The sequence below is a fragment of the Schistocerca americana genome, chromosome 8, assembly GCF_021461395.2.
Source record: "Schistocerca americana isolate TAMUIC-IGC-003095 chromosome 8, iqSchAmer2.1, whole genome shotgun sequence".
Classification (NCBI taxonomy): Eukaryota; Metazoa; Arthropoda; class Insecta; order Orthoptera; family Acrididae; genus Schistocerca; species Schistocerca americana.
In genome coordinates, this window is record NC_060126.1 from 159,145,645 (window position 1) to 159,168,882 (window position 23,238).

Consider the following 23,238-nt stretch of genomic DNA (forward strand, 5'->3'; position numbering starts at 1 on the left):
TCTTTCATCCTCAAAATAGTATCATACATTATAAGAGCAAAGATGATTGGCTCTTTAAGGTAACAGCTTGAGAGAGAGAGAGACCATATTTCATCCACTTGAAATTACCCGTAAGACACTTTACACTGCACCTTTAACACAAATCGAATCAGTAACTCGTGATCCGCAACAAAAGCCTAGTAGCCACTGATAAGTACAGCAGCAATTCCATGGCAATGTTTACACAAATTGCAGAGTTTGGACTGGCACTACAGTATTCCCTCCGCACAATGCATAACATTTGTGAGAACAGTCACGGCCTTTATGACCATTAAGGTAATCAGATGAATTTTATGAAATCAATAACAACACACAAAAGAGCACAGAAGACAAAAATCTCAATTCAACATTGTGCTTCTTCAAGTCCTTTATTCCAATGCAATTAGCACATATGAAAAGGTAATGGAGTATGATTTTTCATTGAAAATGTGAGACATAAATGGTATACATAGCACATTTTACACAATACAAAAGTAAAATTTTTGTACACAGGTTTACAGAGAGGGAGGAAACATATTTAAACTTTAACATGTTTACAGCGAGATCTAATACTTCACATGAAACCAAAAATAATATCTTCTCATTTGGTATTCCTGCATAAGATACCTTATTTTACTTGTGCAGTTTATTGCACAAACAAACATCTTTCTACCACATAGTTCATTTTCAAACTGCCTGCTACAGTCACTTGTCAGTAAGGCATGATAGACAGGTATGAATTAATCACATGAGTTTCTCGACTTACTGTGCTAAAAAAAATATAATTTGCATTTTAAATGAGTTTTGTCTGATAAATGGAAACAGATAATGATCAGTTCAAAATATCACATTTTTCTCATACACGTGCACTCACATTTCAAGGAGATTATGTCCAGGATGGTGTGGTGTATGTTTATGTGCCTTTCAACTTACAATAAAATTACCAGTATTACAGTCGAAAGGCACTACTCTCAGTCATTAGCCGGATTCACCAACTTCACAACACTTGGTCAATAAACATCCAAATGAAAAGATCTCGCAACATGCATTGTTTTTTAATGCCGGACTGCTAACTCCCAAATCCTGACAGATCATAAATAGAAAACCACATGAAATGATATTAAGTATGTACAATTCATTTGTTAACATTCCATGTGTTCTAGTTCTCATGATACTTATTGCAGAATCAATTCAAAACAACAAGTTAAGTTTTGGGCAGCTGGATGTTCTGGCCTAAAATTCTGTACAGCAACATTCCAGCACTGCTAAAAAAGTTCTTTCTAACAGTATTGCAGAGTGGCAGTTGGAATGTCACAATTCCATGTCCATTGGCTTCTTATTTTCTTCTGTCATTTCTACTGAAGACCAAAGGCCTTACCAGAAAAAGAAATGCAATTCTACGCACCTGGTCAACACACATCAGCAAACTACATTGCCCAGATATTTCTGGTGCAAGAAACTGGCAATACTGGTATTTACATAATTCTGACTTTCACCGTCACAGATGTATAACATTCCTTTCTCTTTCGAAAACACCAGCACTCTATCCGAAGTTTCAGCATGCTGCTGTAGCATCTTATGTTCCAAGAGAGACAACATGCACAGAAGGTAAAGCTTCCATGCTAATCAGCATACACAATGAACTGCGAGTTGTCGACATCAGCAACCTCCACCTGAACAAATTGTGGAGGCTGCAATGGTTGTGCATGGATTGTTGGTACAGAGCGGCTCATGGCATTGCGGGACCTGTGTAAAAAAATCACACAGGTTAATTTCTGTCACAGAAGGTTAATATGATATTATCTCCAGTAAAATAAGATGATTTGCATTTCACTAACAAATTACTTGGCTGCAATACACACTTAAATTATGATTAATGACAAATTAATGAAATAAAATTATAATACTTCTTGTATATTGCATACATTATGTATCTCCCGATCTGTAGTTTGAAATGGAATTTTCATTCTGTACTGTTCTGTACATTTTTGCAGCTACACAATCTAGTGCTGATATTACCAACAGTGTACACGTCCCCATAAGGAGACTCGGAGCTATTCATAAAAATGTTTGACTACATACTATGCTGTCTGTCAGACAAAAAGAAGTTATTAATCTGTGGTGATTCCAATGTTAACTTTAAAGCAATTCTGATAGGAAAAGTGAACTAGAAGTGTTATTAATGACATAACTTAAAGAATCAGTGATCAACTTCCCTACATGTATAGCTCAAGATGGTAGCACTCTAATAAATAATATATTTGTACAACAAAAGGATGTAAAACTAACACATGCTTTCCTTGTGATAAATGGATTATCAGACCAGGACGCACAATTGATTAACTTACAAAACCTATCAGGATGTACAGTTCAGAAACCACTGAGTAAAAGTGTAAGGCTACTCATGATAAATGCAGCATATTTCTTGATAAATTTGTATCCCTTTTTTAAACATTGTTGCCCCCAAAAAATTACTAAACGTTAACACCAAACAATTTTCAAAGACATCTTGGATTACTACAGGTATTAAAGTGTCTTCAGAAAGAAAGAAAAAATTGTACGAGACAGCAAGAATTAGTAAAGACCCAGAAGTATATTACACTATAAAAATTATTGTAGCACACTGAGAAAAGTTGCCAGAAAATAAAAAATATGTATATTAGAGATGAAATTAACAACTCGGGCAATAAAGTCAAATCAACATGGAATGTTGTTAGAAGAGAGGAAAAGTAATCGCTGGGGTAGATAGTATTACTATTAAAGAGAATGAGACCATCTTAACCAACAGTAAACAAGTAGCTAATGTTTTAAACAACCATTTCTTAAGGGTAGGCGAAAAAATTGGTGAGAATAGTTCAAAAGAAAAAGCCAAGAGGTACACGGAAGAGTCAGTTTTGAGAAGTCCTTGTCAGATTAATTTTAATCTAACAACTTCTTGCGAAATAAGGGAAATCATTATATCCTTGAAAAAGAAATGTTCTGTTGGAGTAGATGACATCTTAACAAGATATTAAAACAATGTGGAGCAGTTACAGCTGATGTTCTGTCACATCTGTAATGCATCACTAACTCAAGGTATTTTTTCCCAAACAGGTTAAAATATACCATTGACCCGTGGTCTAGGGGTAGCGTCTTTGATTCATAATCAAAACGTCTTCGGTCCCGGGTTCGATCCCCGCCACTGCCTAAATTTTGATAAATAATCAGCATTGGCGGCTGAAGACTTCTGGCATAAGAAGTCAGCCTCATTCTGCCAACGGCCTTGTCAAAGAGGGCGGAGGAGCGGATGGAGGTTCAGGGCACTCTCTTGTCCTAGGGGTGGGAAATTGCCCCTAAAGGCGGAAGAATCAGCAATGATCAACGACATGAGGATGCAGAAGGCAATGGAAACCACTGCATTAAAGACACGTAACGTGTATCCACAGGACATGTGGCCTGTAATTGAAGAAGTGTCATGATGATCTCTCCATTGGCAAAAGATTACGGAATACTCCCCCATTCAGATCTCCGGGAGGGGACTGCCAAGGGGGAGGTTACCATGAGAAAAAGATTGAATAATCAACGAAAGGATAACTTTCTACGAGTCGGGGCGTGGAATGTCAGAAGCTTGAACGTGGTAGGGAAACTAGAAAATCTGAAAAGGGAAATGCAAAGGCTCAATCTAGATATAGTAGGGGTCAGTGAAGTGAAGTGGAAGGAAGACAAGGATTTCTGGTCAGATGAGTATCGGCAATATCAACAGCAGCAGAAAATGGTATAACAGGTGTAGGATTCGTTATGAATAGGAAGGTAGGGCAGAGGGTGTGTTACTGTGAACAGTTCAGTGACCGGGTTGTTCTAATCAGAATCGACAGCAGACCAACACCGACAACGATAGTTCAGGTATACATGCCGACGTCGCAAGTTGAAGATGAACAGATAGAGAAAGTGTATGAGGATATTGAAAGGGTAATGCAGTATGTAAAGGGGGACAAATATCTAATAGTCATGGGCGACTGGAATGCAGTTGTAGGGGAAGGAGTAGAAGAAAAGGTTACAGGAGAATATGGGCTTGGGACGAGGAATGAAAGAGAAGAAAGACTAATTGAGTTCTGTAACAAGTTTCAGCTAGTAATAGCGAATACCCTGTTCAAGAATCACAAGAGGAGGAGGTATACTTGGAAAAGGCCGGGAGATACGGGAAGATTTCAATTAGATTACATCATGGTCAGACAGAGATTCCGAAATCAGATACTGGACTGTACGGTGTACCCAGGAGCAGATATAGACTCAGATCACAATAAAGTAGTGATGAAGAGTAGGCTGAAGTTCAACACATTAGTCAGGAAGAATCATTACGCAAAGAAGTGGGATACGGAAGTACTAAGGAATGACGAGATACGTTTGAAGTTCTCTAATGCTATAGATACAGCAATAAGGAATAGCGCAGTAGGCAGTACAGTTGAAGAGGAATGGACATCTCTAAAAAGGGCCATCACAGAAGTTGGGAAGGAAAACATAGGTACAAAGAAGGTAGCTGCGAAGAAACCATGGGTAACAGAAGAAATACTTCAGTTGATTGATGAAAGGAGGAAGTACAAACATGTTCCGGGAAAATCAGCAATACAGAAATACAAGTCGCTGAGGAATGAAATAAATAGGAAGTGCAGGGAAGCTAAGACGAAATGGCTGCAGGAAAAATGTGAAGACATCGAGAAAGATATGATTGTCGGAAGGACAGACTCAGCATACAGGAAAGTCAAAACAACCTTTGGTGACATTAAAAGCAACGGTGGTAACATTACGAGTGCAACGGGAATTCCACTCTTAAATGCAGAGGAGAGAGCAGATAGGTGGAAAGAATACATTGAAAGCCTCTATGAGGGCGAAGATTTGTCTCATGTGATAGAAGAAGAAACAGGAGTCGATTTAGAAGAGGTAGGGGATCCAGTATTAGAATCGGAATTTGAAAGAGCTTTGGAGGACTTACGGTCAAATAAGGCAGAAGGGATAGATAACATTCCATCAGAATTTCTAAAATCATTGGGGGAAGTGGCAACAAAACGACTATTCACGTTAGTGTGCAGAATATATGAGTCTGGCGACATACCATCCGACTTTCGGAAAAGCATCATCCACACATTTCCGAAGACGGCAAGAGCTGACGAGAAGTGCGAGAATTATCGCACAATCAGCTTAACAGCTCATGCATCGAAGCTGCTTACAAGAACAATATACAGAAGAATGGAAAAGAAAATTGAGAATGCGCTAGGTGACGATCAGTTTGGCTTTAGGAAAAGTAAAGGGACGAGAGAGGCAATTCTGATGTTACGGCTAATAATGGAAGCAAGGCTAAAGAAAAATCAAGACACTTTCATAGGATTTGTCGACCTGGAAAAAGTGTTCAACAATATAAAATGGTGCAAGCTGTTCGAGATTCTGAAAAAAGTAGGGGTAAGCTATAGGGAGAGACGGGTCATATACAATATGTACAACAACCAAGAAGGAATAATAAGAGTGGATGATCAAGAACGAAGTGCTCGTATTAAGAAGGGTGTAAGACAAGGCTGTAGCCTTTCACCCCTACTCTTCAATCTGTACATCGAGGAAGCGATGATGGAAATAAAAGAAAGGTTCAGGAGTGGAATTAAAGTACAAGGGGAAAGGATATCAATGATACGATTCGCTGATGACAATGCATTCCTGAGTGAAAGTGAAGAAGAATTAAATGATCTGCTGAACGGAATGAACAGTCTAATGAGTACACAGTATGGTTTGAGAGTAAATCGGAGAAAGACGAAGGTAATGAGAAGTAGTAGAAATGAGAACAGCGAGAAACTTAACATCAGGATTGATGGTCACAAAGTCAATGAAGTTAAGGAATTCTGCTACCTAGGCAGTAAAATAACCAATGACGGACGGAGCAAGGAGGACATCAAAAGCAGACTCGCTATGGCAAAAAAGGCATTTCTGGTCAAGAGAAGTCTACTAATATCAAATACCGGCCGTAATTTGAGGAAGAAATTTCTGAGGATGTATGTCTGGAATACAGCATTGTATGGTAGTGAAACATGGACTGTGGGAAAACCGGAACAGAAGAGAATCTAAGCATTTGAGATGTGGTGCTATAGACGAATGTTGAAAATTAGGTGGACTGATAAGGTAAGGAATGAGGAGGTTCTATGCAGAATCGAAAAGGAATATGTGGAAAACACTGATGAGGAGAAGGGACAAGATGATAGGACATCTGCTAAGACATGAGGGAATGACTTCCATGGTACTAGAGGGAGCTGTAGAGGGCAAAAACTGTAAAGGAAGACAGAGATTGGAATACGTCAAGCAAATAATTGAGGACGTAGGTTGCAAGTGCTACTCTGAGATGAAGAGGTTAGCCCAGGAAAGGAATTCGTGGTGGGCCGCATCAAACCAGTCAGTAGACTGATGGGGAAAAAAAAGGGCAAGCCTCTCTACAAAAAAGGGGACACATCAATAATTACCAGCCATTATCCTTGCTTACAGCATTTTCAAAAATTATTGAGACAGTAAGGCACTCAAGAGTGGTTAGTCAGCTCAACAGTAATGGGGTACTTAGTAAATCACAGTTTGGATTTCAAAAATGCTGTTCTACTGAAACAGCACTATACAATTTCACTGGCCACGTAATAGAGTCTTTAAATGATAAAATGTCACCACTAGGAATTTTCTGTAACTTTTCCAAAGCATTTGATTGTGTGAACCATGACATTATGTTACAGGAATTATAATTCTACAGTAGAAATGGAACAGCATATTAATGGTTTAAGTCATATCTACAGAACAGAAAGCAGAAAGTTTCTTTATATGGAATAAGTGATTTAAGGAACTTTCCCAGATCATCTAACTGGGGTGAAAGTACATTAGGTGTCCCACAGGGTTCAATGATGGGTCCCCTTCTGTTCTTGATATATGTGAATGACCTCCCTTCTTATCTAAAACAAGAAGCTAAATTGACACTGTTTGCTGATGATACAAGCATCATTATTCATCCAGTAAAAGTCCGCCTCGATAGTTGAGTGGTCAGCGTGCCCGAATGCTGTGCGAAGGAGCCTTGGTTCGATTCCTGGCTGGGTTGGAGATTTTCTCCGCTCAGGGTCTAGATGTTGTGTTGTCTTCATCATCACGTTATCCTCTCAACACGGATGTTGCCGAAGTGGCATCAACTCAATGCTAAATTTGTGATCCCTTGATGCCTCAGGATATGTCCTACCCTTCTTCTAGTAAAGTTGTGCCACAAACTTCTCTTCTCCTCAATCATATTCAATACCTCCTCATTAGTTATGTGATCTACCCACCTAATCTTCAACATTCTTCTGTAGCACCACATTTCAAAAGCTTCTATTCTCTTCTTGTCCAAACTATTTATTGTCCATGTTTCACTTCCATACATGGCTTCACTCCATACAAATACATACACCAACCATACTAATGACTTATTCCTGTACAGTTTCCATTGTCCATGAAAAGACATAGTCTAATGAACTATGTATATGATACCCAATCCTGATCAGCAGCAACCATTTTCTGACACTTACAACAGTACTTTTACACAATGGAGAATATACTACCAACACAAAAACACTGAAAACATATCCAAATACGTGAAACAACCAGATACTAGTACACTATGCAAAATATCACTGGGAAGTTTAAGGGAATTTTAAAGTAGTGGTCATATTATTAGTGCTGTGCTCTGTCTACACCAAGTACTGTTCTTTCCTGTGCAACTGGGATAAAATACTATTCACGGAAAAGATGGCCAAAGCGACATTTGTTAACACTGGAAATAAAAAATACTGTACATGACCACTTATGAGCCTTGGTATTACATGCAAGATTATGGCTTATGAAAAACTTTGTAAAAATTTTAAACACAAATGGCTCTGCATTTGCTCAATTCAAAGTCACCAAAAGTTCAGTTTTGAAAAAGTGAAAGTGTTTGTGTTTATCAGTCCATAGATAAGAGTTTGCAAGACACCTACTTTCAGTTTTAAATAGTCCTAAATAGCAAGAAAAATACAGCTTGGCAATCCTTTAACAATGTTTCATATGGTTTCCTGGAAACTTCAATGAAAAAAAATTCCAAGAACTTGTGAATGTTGGGTGAAAACAATCACTGGACACAAACATGTAAATGTGATAAAACAGCATAAATTTAGCAATGTTTCTATATTATCTGTGTGTCGGGCCACTGAACATGAGTTAAGAATGATTGAAACCTATACATATTTATTGACCATCTAAATAAATGGTATAACAGTGAATAGCAGCAGCTTATTTTGTTCATTTTGCACAATTAAGGTCTGCAGACTCTGATGTTCATCTTGTATGATCTTACAAAGATGACACCAACTTATTATTAAAAGATAATTGTGCGCATTACAACAGAACAGCTTTGACTGCAAATGTGCTTTCTTTTATTGTATTTTGAAATAAGACAGCTTGAAATGGCACAGAAGTCTCAAATTAGAACTATATTGAGTATTAAGCAATATGCTCTAACAGCTGCACTGAAATGCAGTGATACAAGTTTCTGTGAGAAATTCACGCAACATGTATGCTGCAAGGCGCAAAAGATAAAGATGTGGTCCACTGTGTTTTTACTGATGTTTTCTGTACGATATCTGCATATATAAGACACTATACTGTGGCAAAAGATGAGAGTATGCTTAAATATTAGTGTTATTAGTGTCCTATAACAACAATATCGACGAATCACAAGTAGACTAAGTAAACTAATTCAAATACCTGGATGTAGCTTTGCAGGTGTATGAACTGGGATCATATAACATAGCTAAGTTGTATGTAAAGCATGTGACAAATTTCTGTTCAGTAATAGGGTACTTCAGTCTATTAAGGAGACTGATTGCAAAGCACATTTGTGTCCCATCTTAGAATATTGCACAGTTGTGTAGGGCCCATATGAAATATTGACAGGTGATATTGACTGTAAGTCAGCACAAATGGTCACAGGTTTGTAAGAACTATGAGGCAGACCCATGGAGATGCTGAGAAACTTGAACTGGCATAGCCTTTTGGAGTTAGAAGCCAAGTGTCCTGCAAAAACCTACTTAAAACATTTCAAGAACCTTTATTAACTGAGGAAGCCCGGAACCCAGTATGGACCCCTACGAAATGCTGCTGTAGCAACAATTAAGACAAGGTTAGACTAATTACACCACACATGAAGACATTTATGCAGTTATCGGTATCTGTCCCACACTTTATATGCAAATGGAGTGGGAAGAAACCCCAATCCCACTGAGTGGTAAGTACCCTCTGGCATGCACTTCACAGTGCTTTGCAGAGAATACATGTAAACGTAGATATCAGTGAAGACTAATGTTTGAAACTGGCCTTCAATGAAGCATATACAGTGAGAGTAGCCTATTATGAGTTAGGGAATTTATGCAAGGAAAAATTTATGTACTGGAAGAATATAAGAAACATTGTACTACAGATCTAGACTGCAATGTCTGATAGTCCGAAACTTCAAGAGCAGTCACCTCAATATTAACAGATCAGCAGAGCAAATCTCCGTACCCTGCTATTCTATTGCCTTGTCCTTCCCCAGCTTCAGCAGGAAACCAGGAAGTTACAATATAATTGACTGAACTGATAGAAATGGCTTTAGATTCACTTGACAGCTTCACAAAGTGCTTGTGTACAAACATCAATTTGAGACGTATATTTTGTGAGTGCAAGTTTCAAACAAATATATGAGTAATGTTAACTCATTAAAGTACACACTGGGCAAAATAATCCCTACTTCATAAAGCCTTCACAATGAAAAACATGTACATATTTAGAACTGCATAACTGAGAAAAAAAAAAAAAGGGTCCGTGTATTGGAAAATTAGCTTCGTACACGCTTTATCACAAAACAATAAATTATCACTGTATAACAGTAAAAGAATAAGCAAAAACAAAATATCATAGTAGATGCCTAAACAAACAGACCATGTAACAAAACTATTCACCATATGCATTACTTAATGGCACACCCAGTACATTGTCCCAAGCCAGGTTTCCAATGTAACAGCTTCCAGGGGCAGCAAAATTTCATTTTCAATATTTCATATAATTAATGAATAATTTTAAAATACTGTCATAATCTGCTCTCTATGAGTTATAATCTTATGTTCAAGGATTAACACACTGAAGCAAGTATTAAGAGTTAAAACTGTGTAAATACCCAGACTACATTCATCCATTATTTGAGAGAGAGAGAGAGAGAGAGAGAGAGAGAGAGAGAGAGAGAGAGAGAGAGAGAGAGAGAGAGAGAGAGCACTTTCAACAAACTTTACACATAATTTCAAGCCTTTTTCTCACTTACATGCATAACATCAAATATTTGACAGATTAAAAAATGGAAAATTGGAAAATCCAGGATGGAAAAAGAATAATAATATTATGAAAAGGATAGTTGCTACTCGAAATGTAGTGGAGATGCTGAGTTGCGGATATGCACAACAAAAAGTCTGTCAGACAAGTAAGCTTTTGGCCATAAAGGCCTTCATCAGAATTACACACACACACACACACACACAAACACACACACACACACACACACACACACACACACACACACACACACACACACAAGAGAACACATTTGTTTTTACCCATAGACAGCTGTATATTGTTTCCTATGATTTATTTTACTTACATTTGGACTTGTCATCACAATTTCCAAGAGATGTTTGGGAGTGGACTGATGGTTCAACAGGGGCACTATCGAATTGGACACATAGGAGTGTGGTTGCCAGACAGGCTTGAAAGGCTTCTTTCTCATTCTACAACTTCAGAAGGAGATAAACTTCGACGCACTGTGGTTAGTCTTTCAAGTAAAGTGTTGGATGGGTCCACAGAGGTGGTGTTGGACAAAGGTTAAATTTTGCTCCCACTCCAAAGAGATTTCCTGTCACAAGATTTATCTGCTCAGTTTAACAAGCAGTACACAGCCTCCCTGAAGACCAGGCGGAAGAAATAAGGCACAAAGTGTCCCACACATTACGTCAGGCTCAGCCACCACGGGATAACATCTCTTCCAAAGAGAGAGCAGCCATTCATTCCCTTAGGCATGACAATTATGATGTAGTAGTTTTACCAGCCAACAAGGGAAATATCAAGGTTGTAATGACACGGGATGATTACATTCTTAAAATGGATTTACTACTCAACAACCCGGCTTAAAGAAGACAAACTAGTGGTCCCACGTAAAGGATTAAGTGCAAGACACTTTTAGCTTTTAAAGAGAGCTCGTTGTCTGCAGATTTACATAAGAAATTTTATCCTGGTGCTGCCATTCTATCTATTCCTTATGTGCCTAAGCCACATAAGGAAGGGGTTCCTCTACACAATACTGTTAGTAATTTGGGTTCACCCACTTATAGCATGGTGAAGTATTTAACACCTGTTCTCAGTCCTTATGTTGGCAAGTGTGAACACCTTATCTCCAATTTGGCTGATTTTATTCAACACTTGAAATCTTCGAAGCTGGTTCCTTCAGATTTATTAGTGAGTTTTGATGCGGTATCTTTATTCACTCTGGAAGAGCCCGAGTTTGATCAGTGAAAAACTGGATGAAGAGTTGGTGAAGGTTTGTGTCGTCATGTATTGACATCCATGCATTTTTCATTTAATGGCAACATTATTTAACAAAATGACAGAGTGGCTATGGGTAGTACCTTATCACCCATAGTTGCAAATTTATTTTTTGGACCACTTCCACTGTCTTAATGGCAGCATTTTACTACGGTCATTGAAAGTGATGGGATATTTCCATTCTTGGGCACCAGACGGTATTCTGGTTCATCGAAAGCTGACACACACACACACACACACACACACACACACACACACACACTGAACAGTATCAGCATGCTAAGTGTTGCCATCCACCATACCAACACAGGAATCTGGTACGCAGAGCATATGCCATTTCTGACGCAGATAGTTTAATCCAAGAACAGGCACATTTGACAGCTGTTTTTTTAGGAAAATGGATACTGTGAGAAGCAGATTCATTGGGCTATGGAGTATGGACCAAGAGGAGCATAGATCTGTGGCCTCTATTCCTTATGCTGGAAGCATATCATTTAAAATTGTAAGAATTTTAAGGTGTTTTAAGATTAACACTGTTCCGTCCAGCTCCCAAGATTGGGGCAGTACTTGGCTCTGTGAAAGAATATTTGGGGCCTAGAAATCCTGAAATATACAAAATTCCATGTCAATGTGGGAAGACTTACATCAGCTGCTCAATTCGCACAGTTCAGGATAGGTGCATGGAACATATGAGGCTACAGCAACCAGAAAAATCATCATAGCAGAAAATTGCTTAAATGAGGTACACGGCATAAATTGTGACGAAACTGTGATAGTTGCCAACACTTCCGGTTTTTGGAAGTGTTTATAAAGAAGCAGCTGAATGTTAGTTGGAAGATAATTTGATTAATAGAGACAATCCTGCAATATTACGCATCAAAACAGAATGTTCTTTGATGCGGTCAGTCCCGAGTGTTCGAAAATAATCCCCGAGTTTGATATATCATTGCCGCCGGTGTTCTACTAAGGGCATTGCTACCTTCCCAGCCTTTGAGAGCAGCAACTGCATTGGGTGGCACATGCAATGTATACAATATGGAGGTCTATATAGGTCATCGATTTGCAGCCTTGGCATCAATGCTCAGTGGGACTCTGTGGTGGTGGCGGCAGCAGCAGCAGCAGCAGCCACGGCGGCAGCAGCTTTCTCCTGAAGATGACGGACAGATGGATTGTAAAAATACTAAATCGAGTTGATTTTACAATTCAGGAGCAAACCTGAAGAGACTTTCAAGACTTATTACACTAGGAAAGCCTATGAAGTTACATCTTCAAATTCTACTAGTAAATCATCAACTTGTGAGCATCACTTTGTATCAATTACATTCACCTCCTCCCCTTTCCATGAAAGTAGTTGTATTTTCACATGTCTGTGGGAGCGGGGAATTAAAACAACAATAAATATACATTAGTCCATGAATATAGCTATGGCACATAAAAGCAATTATGAACCAACTAGCAGGGAAATCCATTGTTGCCGGAATATATTTTTGACTTATTAAGATTCTTTGCATACAATGTTTGAAGTAGTATGATTGAGGACAGGAACGAAATGCTTGTTTGCTTCTCTAACATGGGAGAGACCCATGGAATTGGCAATGGAAAAAGCAACTGACATACCTGCAAAAAGCAGTCTGGCTGTGTGCTTTGTTTATGGTTATGGTACATCAGCAGCTCATTGGAAATTATACACTTATAAAGCGAAATTGTAAATATTTAGAAATAAGTAGAATTTGGGGTATAAAACTTACTTGCCTGTGCCACTTCTCATCAATATTTTTGCTTCTATGACGTTACATTGGAGAGAAATAACTTTAAGCCACTATGAGCAAAGGATTTCGAGGAGCAAGATACCGAATTTATTCGAATCTAAGCCGCACTTTTTCCCGGTCTTTGTAATCCAAAAAACTGCTTGCGGCTTAGAATCGAGTGCAAAGTAAGTGAAGTTCTGAAAAATGTTGGTAGGTGCCACCACAACTAATTTCTGTCATTGAATATATGTAGCGCTACACAGGCATGCTTTGCAGGCACAAAGATAAATACTGGTGCCAAAACCTTTGCGCCAGTAAACAAACTAAAAGACAAGGTAGATGAATGTAAACATTATGCCATGTATTCTTTCGTGTTTGCTGCTATCTCACTTAAATCCTGTCTGCCTAATAAACTACGAAACTAGAGTGAGACAACAGCAAATGCGGAAGAATGTACGTATCATGTCATGTTTATATTTGTATTATTCTTATGCTGAATAGTGATACAGTCAGAAATGAAGCACGGCAACTGACTAGATTTTTAAATCTAAGATGACTAATTTCTGTGCAGAATGTAATGTACTAAAGAGGCGCCTGCAAAGATTTTCAAACGGAGAGAAATTTTTGCTAAACTCTTGTTCAGAACATCTTCTATCATTATTACTTGGTTCTTGTTGATCATTATCAAAGAAAGCAGCAGTGTAAGTAACAACAAATAGTAGTCTCTTGCCATTGTTTCGCTTATGAGAAAATTCCTCTCTCTTTTTTTTATTGTAAGTGGCGGCAGCACTGAACAAAATCAAGCCATGCCGCAAGTGGCAACATATCGTAAACACTCATTATCAGAATACAACAAACAATGCATGACACATTAAAATAATGCAGTTTCAGCTTAGAGTGACGTAAACACCTATAACAAAGAGAACTGCAGTTATCAGATCAAAGCAAAATAAGCAATTGATTCAAACCAGACGAAGCACGTGAAAAAGGAAGGGTACCCGTACAAATAAGGACGAAGCGCCTGACACATAGCAATGGCTACTTGGTAAAGCTTAACTGTTAAGCTTATGACTCGAACCAACCTACTGTAGCTGTATCTTCATCCATTCGACCGAAATTGTGTCTCATGTTACAATGGACCAACTTTGCTTTGATTTGGAGGTGCGATCTAAAACTTTTCTCTCCCCTTGAATTTCGAGTCTCGAATTTCAGGTGTGGCTTAGAGTCGGGAAAATTTTTTTTCCTTGCTTTCGAGTCTCATTTTTTAGATGCGGCTTAGATTCAAGTAAATACGGTAATGCACAATGCTCTCGATCAGAGTTATGTCATGTCTCACTTCTGGAAGGAACTTTCAAAGAGTGAGTTCAAGCCTAATGTTCTCAAGCTACAGCAGGCCTCACCCCACGATCGTAACTGGATTCTTCAGACAACATAGCCCCCAGTCTTTTAGCTGTTCCACTGTATTCATAAAGACTCAACCATTGTCTAGACAGTTCTTATCCATACATAAAACAAAATCAAAATGTAATGAATAGGCATCCAAATCACAAAGCGAACTTAATAATTTTTTTCCTGGCAAAGAATATAAGTAAAAAAGAAGCAAAACAATGTTAAGTTTTTAATACAAAGAGTGAAATCAGTAAATCTGTATAACCTGGAAAAGTAAATTTACTGTTAGATTGTATTTGTAACGATATGACTGTGTTACTTAATCCTGTCACTGACAAACTTCCAAAAACTGAGATAAAAACAATAACCACATCATCTATTTGATCTTTCCTGTACTACAAAACAACAGCACAATCCATTGTTTCTTTGGTGTACTACACTGTGATGATTACATATTCGAACTACTAAGCTGAGCTGACAGTTTTAGATTATGATATCTCTTTTTCTGTGTTTTATTAAATCAAGTCTATATTCTGCCCCAAGCTATGCTCCAGTGACCTGTGAAAACCTCACAAAAATTAGTTTAGCAGTTTTGGATTAGGGTGTTCAAACAGACAAACGGACAGACAGAGAAACATGACGTTTTTACTGTTTTCAGATCAAGTCTGCAAACAAATTTCCCATGCCATATTCCCCCCGCCCCTCCCCCCAACACCCCCAAGAACCAGTTATAAATGACCATTGTTTAATCACCCAATACCTCCCCAGACTGGAATAACTGAACCACATCCTTCATGTACCACCATCCCTCCCAGAATGGCTACTCAAACTTGGAGAAAAAAATCCCTGAGAATTCCAGGCATGAGGAGGAAGATAACGCCAAGATTCTCCTGATAAAATAATGGTGAGCAACAAGGGGCATATGTGGGGGTGGGGTTAGCATACCACAATAATTACTTTTCTTTCCTCTCAGCTGAGCTATATATCAGCCAAAGAAGTAGTTTAATCACAGTTTTTATGAAATTTGTAAGTCATACAAAATAATATTCATATAATTAACACACAGATATTTTAAAATTTATGATGTATAAAAGTAAATAAAATTAAATTTCAATGTTAGGTTAAAAACACAGTATTCCCTGAGATTTCATGAAATTCCTGAAATTTCCCTAATTTTTCAAGGTAAAATGTAATTCCCTGAGGATTCTAGGTTCTCCAGAAGAACCACCACCCTACCTCTAAAGTGGAGTTCTGTCACCCACCCGAACTACACAACATCCTAGTGCATCACCTGCCACAGGCTTGTCCCACACCACCAGAGGCTGGGTTACTTGTGAAAGCAACAGGGTCGTATACTAGCTCAGCTGTAATCATTGCACAGCTTTTTATATTGGTATGACTACCGACCAACTGTTCACCAGGATGAAAGGCTATCACCAAGCTGTGGTAGAGAGCCAAGTGGACCATTTTGTACCACAACATACAGCTGAACATAACAAGCTTGATTTCAATGGCTGCATCACAATCTGACCATCTGGATCATCCTCTTCACCATCAGCTTTTCTGGACTGCGCAGATGTGAGTTATCTTTACTACACACTGTCCACTCCCAAAATTATCCCAGCATCAACCTACGATAACCTGCAGCCCCACACCCTCCACCCAGGTTACCACCCTGTCCTTTGTATCACCTCTTCACAATTAATGTCCCCTCACCCTCATTATGCACCTCTCTCTGCCAACACACACAGTGGTCGTTTCCCCTCTCTGCCAGTGCACCCATCCATCTCTTCCCCTCTCTGCCAATGCACCCACCTGTCTGCTCCTCACCCGACACTGCCTGCTTCTGTGTGTGTGTGTGTGTGTGTGTGTGTGTGTGTGTGTGTGTGTGTGTGTGTTTGTTTCATTTCTTTTCTGAAGAAGGCTTTGGCTTTCAGCTTAATGTGTAACACCCTTTTTGCTGCGCATCTCCAACTCAATGCATCATCTTTCCAGCAAGTAGCAATCTAATTTTTGGATAATATTTTGTTATTATTAGTATATATACATTTACTGCTAAAAACAGTATGTGAAATCGAGTGTGATACACAGTGACAACATATAAATAATGGAGTGAAATTAAGATAAAGTATCACAAATTTAATTACCAAGAGTAAATACTGTAGGTTTAATGCCAACAACTTGTATTGCCCAGCTTATATTCACAAATAACACACTAAATCAAATACAGTACACAATGAAAGTAACAGTGCAATGGCTACACAGCATACAATAAATACACAAAGTAGGAAAACAATACCCGAGACAGCAGGAAGATAATGAAACTAGTACCTATCTGATTAAGGGAGAGATCCAATAATAGCAAATGCAACAAGAAATCGGATTTACACAGACTATAATCAACAACGGGTGCAGTTAAATAGTAGGGTGTTGAGAGGATGAAGCAGCCTGTTAAGTGAAGTACTTTTGCCCCCCACCACCTCTTTACATATCCAAAAACAAGCAATGGAAGAACACATAACAGGAAAAAGGCTATAGAAGTCCTCTCCACAGTTACATCAGAGCACAATCCATCCCCCGGCACATAAACACACACAAATGTAAATACTTTACGAGTAAGGGAGACCACTTTCCAAAAAGCAGAAGTGTTGAGTCATCAACAGCTACACACGAGAGAGACTGGAAACTTGCTAGGTTTTGGGCTATGTCATTCCATGAGACATATGTGATGCATGGATGTCTGAGCCAGTAGGAAGCAGTGCACGGTGTTGGTGACAATGAGAGGTGAGTTAGGAGGGAGTAATAGGACAGAGGAGGGGGAAGACATTGGGCGGAGCATGAGGGGACATGTTGGGCTCAGCTGCATGTTGTGCCACTCGGTGGTCTATTTTGTTCTTGGCCGCAGTCTGGTGGTGGCAATTTATTCTAGTGCACAAGTGATTGGTTGACATACTGACATAGAAACCTGTGCAGTGATTGCAGCAGAGTTGGAATATGACACAGCTGCTTTCACGGATAGCCCAGCCTGTGATAGAACTGAAGCAGGAGGCACTGGCTGGGTGGACTGGCCAGGTCTTGCATCCGGGTCTTCCACAGCGATATGTTCCCTGCGGCAAAGGAGTGGGAGTGAGAGTGGGATGTGAATGGACTAGGATATTGTGTAGGTTGGATGGGGGGATGGAACACCACATAAGGAAGGATGGAATGAATCTTGGGTAGGATGTTCCGCATTTCAGGGCATGAAGATAAATAGTCAATGTCCTGGTGGTGGTCAGATGTTCCAGGCCAGGGTGATACTGGGTGACGAGGGGACGCTCCTGTGTAGCTGATTCTTGGCGGCGAGAAGGGAGGATTGAGAGTATGTTAAGATATGACACAGGAAATCTGTTTGCAGCCTAAGTTTGGGTGGGTGGTGGTGAGGGGTAGGGGTGGGTGGGGGTGAGGGGTGGGTGGCGGGAGGAGCTGTAGTGCCTGTCTGTGAAGGCCCTCATGAAATATTTAGCATACTGGGCATGCGAGTTCTTGTCACTGAAGATACACCGTCCATGTATGGCCATCTGTATGGGAGGGTTTTTTGGTGTGGAAATGACAACAGCTGTTGAAATGCCAATTTAAACCAACTAACCATCAAGAGTAACCGTTTTTCGGCAGCTGCCTTCACTTCCACATGAAAAAAATCCTTCCCATAAGGTCTGGCCACCTGTGAATGGTTTATTGCAGTGATGAGAACTCCCTTGTCCAGCATGCTGCTGATCTCACAAGCACCTTCATAGACAGTCACTGTCTTACCAAACCTAGTCCATGAACAAACACGAAGGAGCAAGCCCCTTGTCACCCATTATCACCCTGGAACAACTGAGGCACATCCTTCATCAGGGCTTAAATTATATATCATCATGCCCTGAAATAAGGGACATAGTAACCAAGATCCCTCCCACCTCAAGTGGTGTTCCACTGTCCACCCAACTTACGCAATATCCCACTCCATCCCTATGATACTCCCACACCCAACCTTTTGCCGCAAGGATCATATCCCTGTAGACGAACTGGGTGTAAGACCAACCCAATCCACCCAGCCAGCACCATCTACTCCCATTCTGTCACAGGCTTAACCTAATCCATCAGAGGCCAGGCCACCTGCAAAAGTAGCCATGTCACATATCAACTCTGCTACAATCACTGCACAGTTTTTTAATTTCAGCATGGTAATGAAGCTGCTGTCCACCAAAATGAATGGCCACTGCCAAACTGCAACCAAGAACAATAGGTGGCATAATGTGCAGCTGAGCACAACATATTCGATTTCAATGACTGTTTCACGCCCTGGACCATATGAATCCTCCTCTTCACCACCAGCTTTTCTGAACTATCCAGAAGGCAGTTATCCTTGCAACACACCCTTCACTCCCAGCATCATCCTGTCCTCAATCTCTGTTAACTGACTGTCCCCCCCCCCCCTCCCCAAGAGCTTCCCCTTCCTCTATCCTATCATTCCTGCTCACTTTGCATCTCCATATCACCTTCCCTGTGCATTGCTTCCAATGGCTCTGGCAACAATTTCGCCCCCCCCCCCCCTCGCATTCCTAGCCAGCAAATCTGCTGCATCCCTCCAAGCTGCTAGCTACTCAACCCCAATCCATCTTCCTGCTTCATGCCTCCCCCCCCCCCTTCCCCCCCACCTCCATCCATTCCAACCAATATAATGTCCACCAAAACCTTGTCCACATTCCAAACCACACCACTGAAATTGTCTGCCCACCCAGCACCATGAAGGGGTACAGGCATGTGTATGTTCCTACTTCAGCTCGAGAAAGTATGTACTACTAAAGCTAGCACTTTTCTGTCTTTTTTGCCAGTCACTGACTCAACGCTTCTGATTTTCGGTGAGAGTCTCTTTTACGCCTGAAGTGTTTACGTTCTGTCAGAACTTTCCTACTATATGTATATACAAATGTAAACCACGTAATGTGCTGACTAATTATAAGTTATTAAACAGACGAAGCAGAGGTTAGTTAACTATCTTCTAATTGGACATAAAATGAAAAACAATTAATACCCAGTCACTGATAATGGAGGAGGAAGATAACATGACAAGCAACTGCAAATGATGGGTGGATCCTATCCTTACTGGCTTTTGTTAATTTCATTTAAGTATAGAGATCACAATGCGTAGTACAGTCGTCTTTCAGTGCCTTTCGATGTTTATAAGGGGAAACATATGAGGCTTTGATCACCCACTGCAACAGATGGAAATAAAGGCAGCAATATCTACTAAATACACGTTTAAGATAACTTACTTTGCTTTTGCATGCGTCAGAATGTGACTTTTAAGATTTGTAGACTGTGCAAACTTTTTATTGCAACCATCAAAAGGACAGACGTAGGGGCGATCACCAGTGTGGATGCGCACGTGTGTCCTTAGGTTGAAGTCAAGTGAGAATCGTTTACCACAACCTTCAAACGTACACTGTGAAAAGATATTGCAAAGCAGAGGACATCATTACCTTTATGAGAAACATAGTAATAACTTAACTCACAATCTAATGTTTATTTTTAGATTACTATAGAGCAGTTAGGTTCCTGTTGTACTCCATTGAAACTTGGGTAAATTAAGGTAACGGTCTTTGTTTCATAATCAAGATCACTGACTATGCAATCAAACATGAATAACCTAAGAGAAGGGGTGCACAGAAAAAGTCAAGTTAGTATGAGGGTGCCATGTTCAGGCAATCATTGAATTTTATCACAAACTGCCTAATAACAAATGTCTCTGGAGTTCTATAATCATTCATCTCTCTAGGCTTTCATTTACAATGTATGAACCACAGTGCATGCTAACTGTAATAATTTATTTTATAGTTTATGTGAATAACATTCAAACTCACCACCACATTAGCTTCTGATTAGCTATTCAAAAGTTCCCTTTCTTTAAATTTTCTAAACACTAGAAAAATAAATCTTAAAATTCAATGTTATTAAAAATGGATATAGAGCACTTCACACTGCTGCAAGTTGCCTTAACACCAAGCATACTATGTCATTTAACATATTTGACTAAACAAACATAAACAGACATACCAGTGATAGAGATATGATCAAGGCACATCTTTTGGTAATACAGCAGTTATAAATACAGTTAAAAATGAAGTACAGTGATACTCTGAAACTGGTACAAGGCAAGGGAAAAAGCATAAATGAAGACAAACTTTATGTAAAGCAGAAAAAACATAATTTTTTGTTTTGTTTTAAGGTACTCTGTTTAAAAACAACAAATAATGTATATCGTTTCAGTTACACAGTCATACTGAAATTTAAAGACATAATACCATCATATAAACAATACCCATACATCAATCATTTCATGGAAAATGAAAGAAGTTACAAAATCAACAAAGAAGAAGACCAAGTATCACATCATCTCTACACTTACTTACTTACTTCATACTTATTTGTCAATGAGAACTTTATACTATTCTCTGGGCACAATCTCTTCCAATATAGCAGTTTCCTTTTAACTCTGTGAAATTTTAATAAAACCACATAGAATGTTTATAACACCAGCATAATAGCTTTATGTTTGAAGTTTCCTTTCTCCCCCCCCCCCCCCCCCTCCCCCCATAGATTTGATTCTTTCAGTAATACACAGGTCAGATGTTCTTCAACTGAAACTTCGAAATTAATATCTTCTTCTATCCATGGATCCCCCCTTGAACTCCCGAAGCATATCTGTAACACTTGCACAATGATCGAACCTACTGGTAACAAATCTAGCAACTTGCCTATGAATTACTTAGATGTCTTCTTTCAATCCGACCTGATGCCGATCCCAAACACTTGAGCAATACTCAAGAATAGGTTGTACTAGCGTCCTATGTATGCATTTCTTTACAGATGAACTCCTCTTTCCTAAAATTCTCCCAATAAACCGAAGTTGACCATTCATCTTCCATACCACAATCCTCAAATGCTCATTCCACAGCACTTCACAGTGTTATGACCAGATATTTAAACGACCTGACTGTGTCAAGCAGGACACTAAAAATCCTGTATCCAAACATTACGGGTTTGTTTTTCTTACTCATCCCCATTAACATACCTTTTTTTATATTAAGAGCCAGCAGCCATTCATTACACCAATTAGAAATTTTGTCTAGGTAATTTTCTCTAACACCTTCCTTTTACACCATAGCATCATCTGCGAACAGCAGCAGCAGATTTCTGCCCACCCTCCCTGTCAAACCATTTATGTATATGGAAAATAGCAATGGACCTATCACACTTCCCTAGGGCACTTTAATGTCCCATAAAAGCATTTCAAACTTGTAATCTCTTAGACTTTCCTGGTGATTTGTCATCTTGTTAAGATCAGATGTTCAGCCAGTGGTGCCTGGAGCTCTGTCTGCCATGTACTCCACATTGGGTGTTTTCAGAGGGGACATCCAACCCAGAGCAGATAGCAGACTGAACTCCAGGCACCACAAAGGTACAAATATAGGACCCAGTCACCCAGGCTCGAGGAACACCTGTTGAAAATGCCAAGTTATGGTATCGAAACATGGCGTTGGGAAGATGTGAACTAGCGGCAGAACACCTGATCTCAACATGATGACCAATTCAAAGTTGTCTGAGGACCGCAGCATCAGGTTATAGAATAATGATGGTGCTTAGTGATACATATGGGGTAAGTGAATCTGAAAAATTAGGGCTATTTCTTATTCAACATGGAACAAGCAATAATACAAGCTTACATCATGAGAAAACATGCCATATGGAGTACTTTCTCTTCAGAAGGAAAGAAAAATAATTATTTGCTGGAAATTGAACTGCAGCTATATATTCTGAACCAGAGGTTACATTAAAAACAGAATATTGTAGCACGAAAAGTCACTGGAGAGAAGTAAAAGCTGCTCTATTATGAATCAAATGAAGAAAGCAGGTTACGGTTCAACATCCAGTTAAACAGAGTTGATTAGAAACATCAAATCTTGGGGACAAGGATGAAGGGTGAATTAAAAAACTTTCTGAAGGAACCAGTCTACAATTTGCCTTTAAATGATTAATGGGAGACATGGAAAACCTAATTTTGAATGGCCAGAGGGGAGTAGAAACTTAGTCCTTCAAAATAAACTGTAAATTAGGAGAGAGACGGGTTGCAGAAAAGGATTCAAAACTACCAGTGGATTAATGTAGTAGTAGTCTCCCCTTGATAGGTCAGGTGTGCAATAGATAAAGGGAACAGCTACTTGGCTAGCAGAGTACTTGTGAAGTGCACACGTTCTTTTTTTAGGATAGGCAGTAGTTTAAGGTTCTCAGATGAACATTCACCAACGACACACAGATAGTGAAACCAGACCACGTTCAGAGTAATGGCACTTCAACTGTCAGAGCTTTGTCAGTAAATTGTTTAAGTATTCATCACAAAGTTTCTGAATTTACTGGCCTCCAAGAAAAGTCCTGTACT

At 39.4% G+C, this 23,238-nt stretch overlaps 1 protein-coding gene across 1 annotated transcript in view; it reads right to left on the minus strand.

The window, feature by feature from the left end:
• Nucleotides 1-388: 388 nt before the first annotated feature.
• The window catches only part of LOC124544631 (transcriptional repressor protein YY1-like), an 85,272-nt gene continuing 62,422 nt past the window's right edge, over nt 389-23,238 (minus strand). The window contains exons 4-5 of the mRNA XM_047123238.1: nt 20,075-20,244; nt 389-1,764 (exon numbers count right to left, since the gene is read on the minus strand). Of these exons, the coding sequence (XP_046979194.1) occupies nt 1,641-1,764; nt 20,075-20,244 (294 nt within the window). The 3' untranslated portion in view covers nt 389-1,640. The remainder of the gene's footprint in view (nt 1,765-20,074; nt 20,245-23,238) is intronic.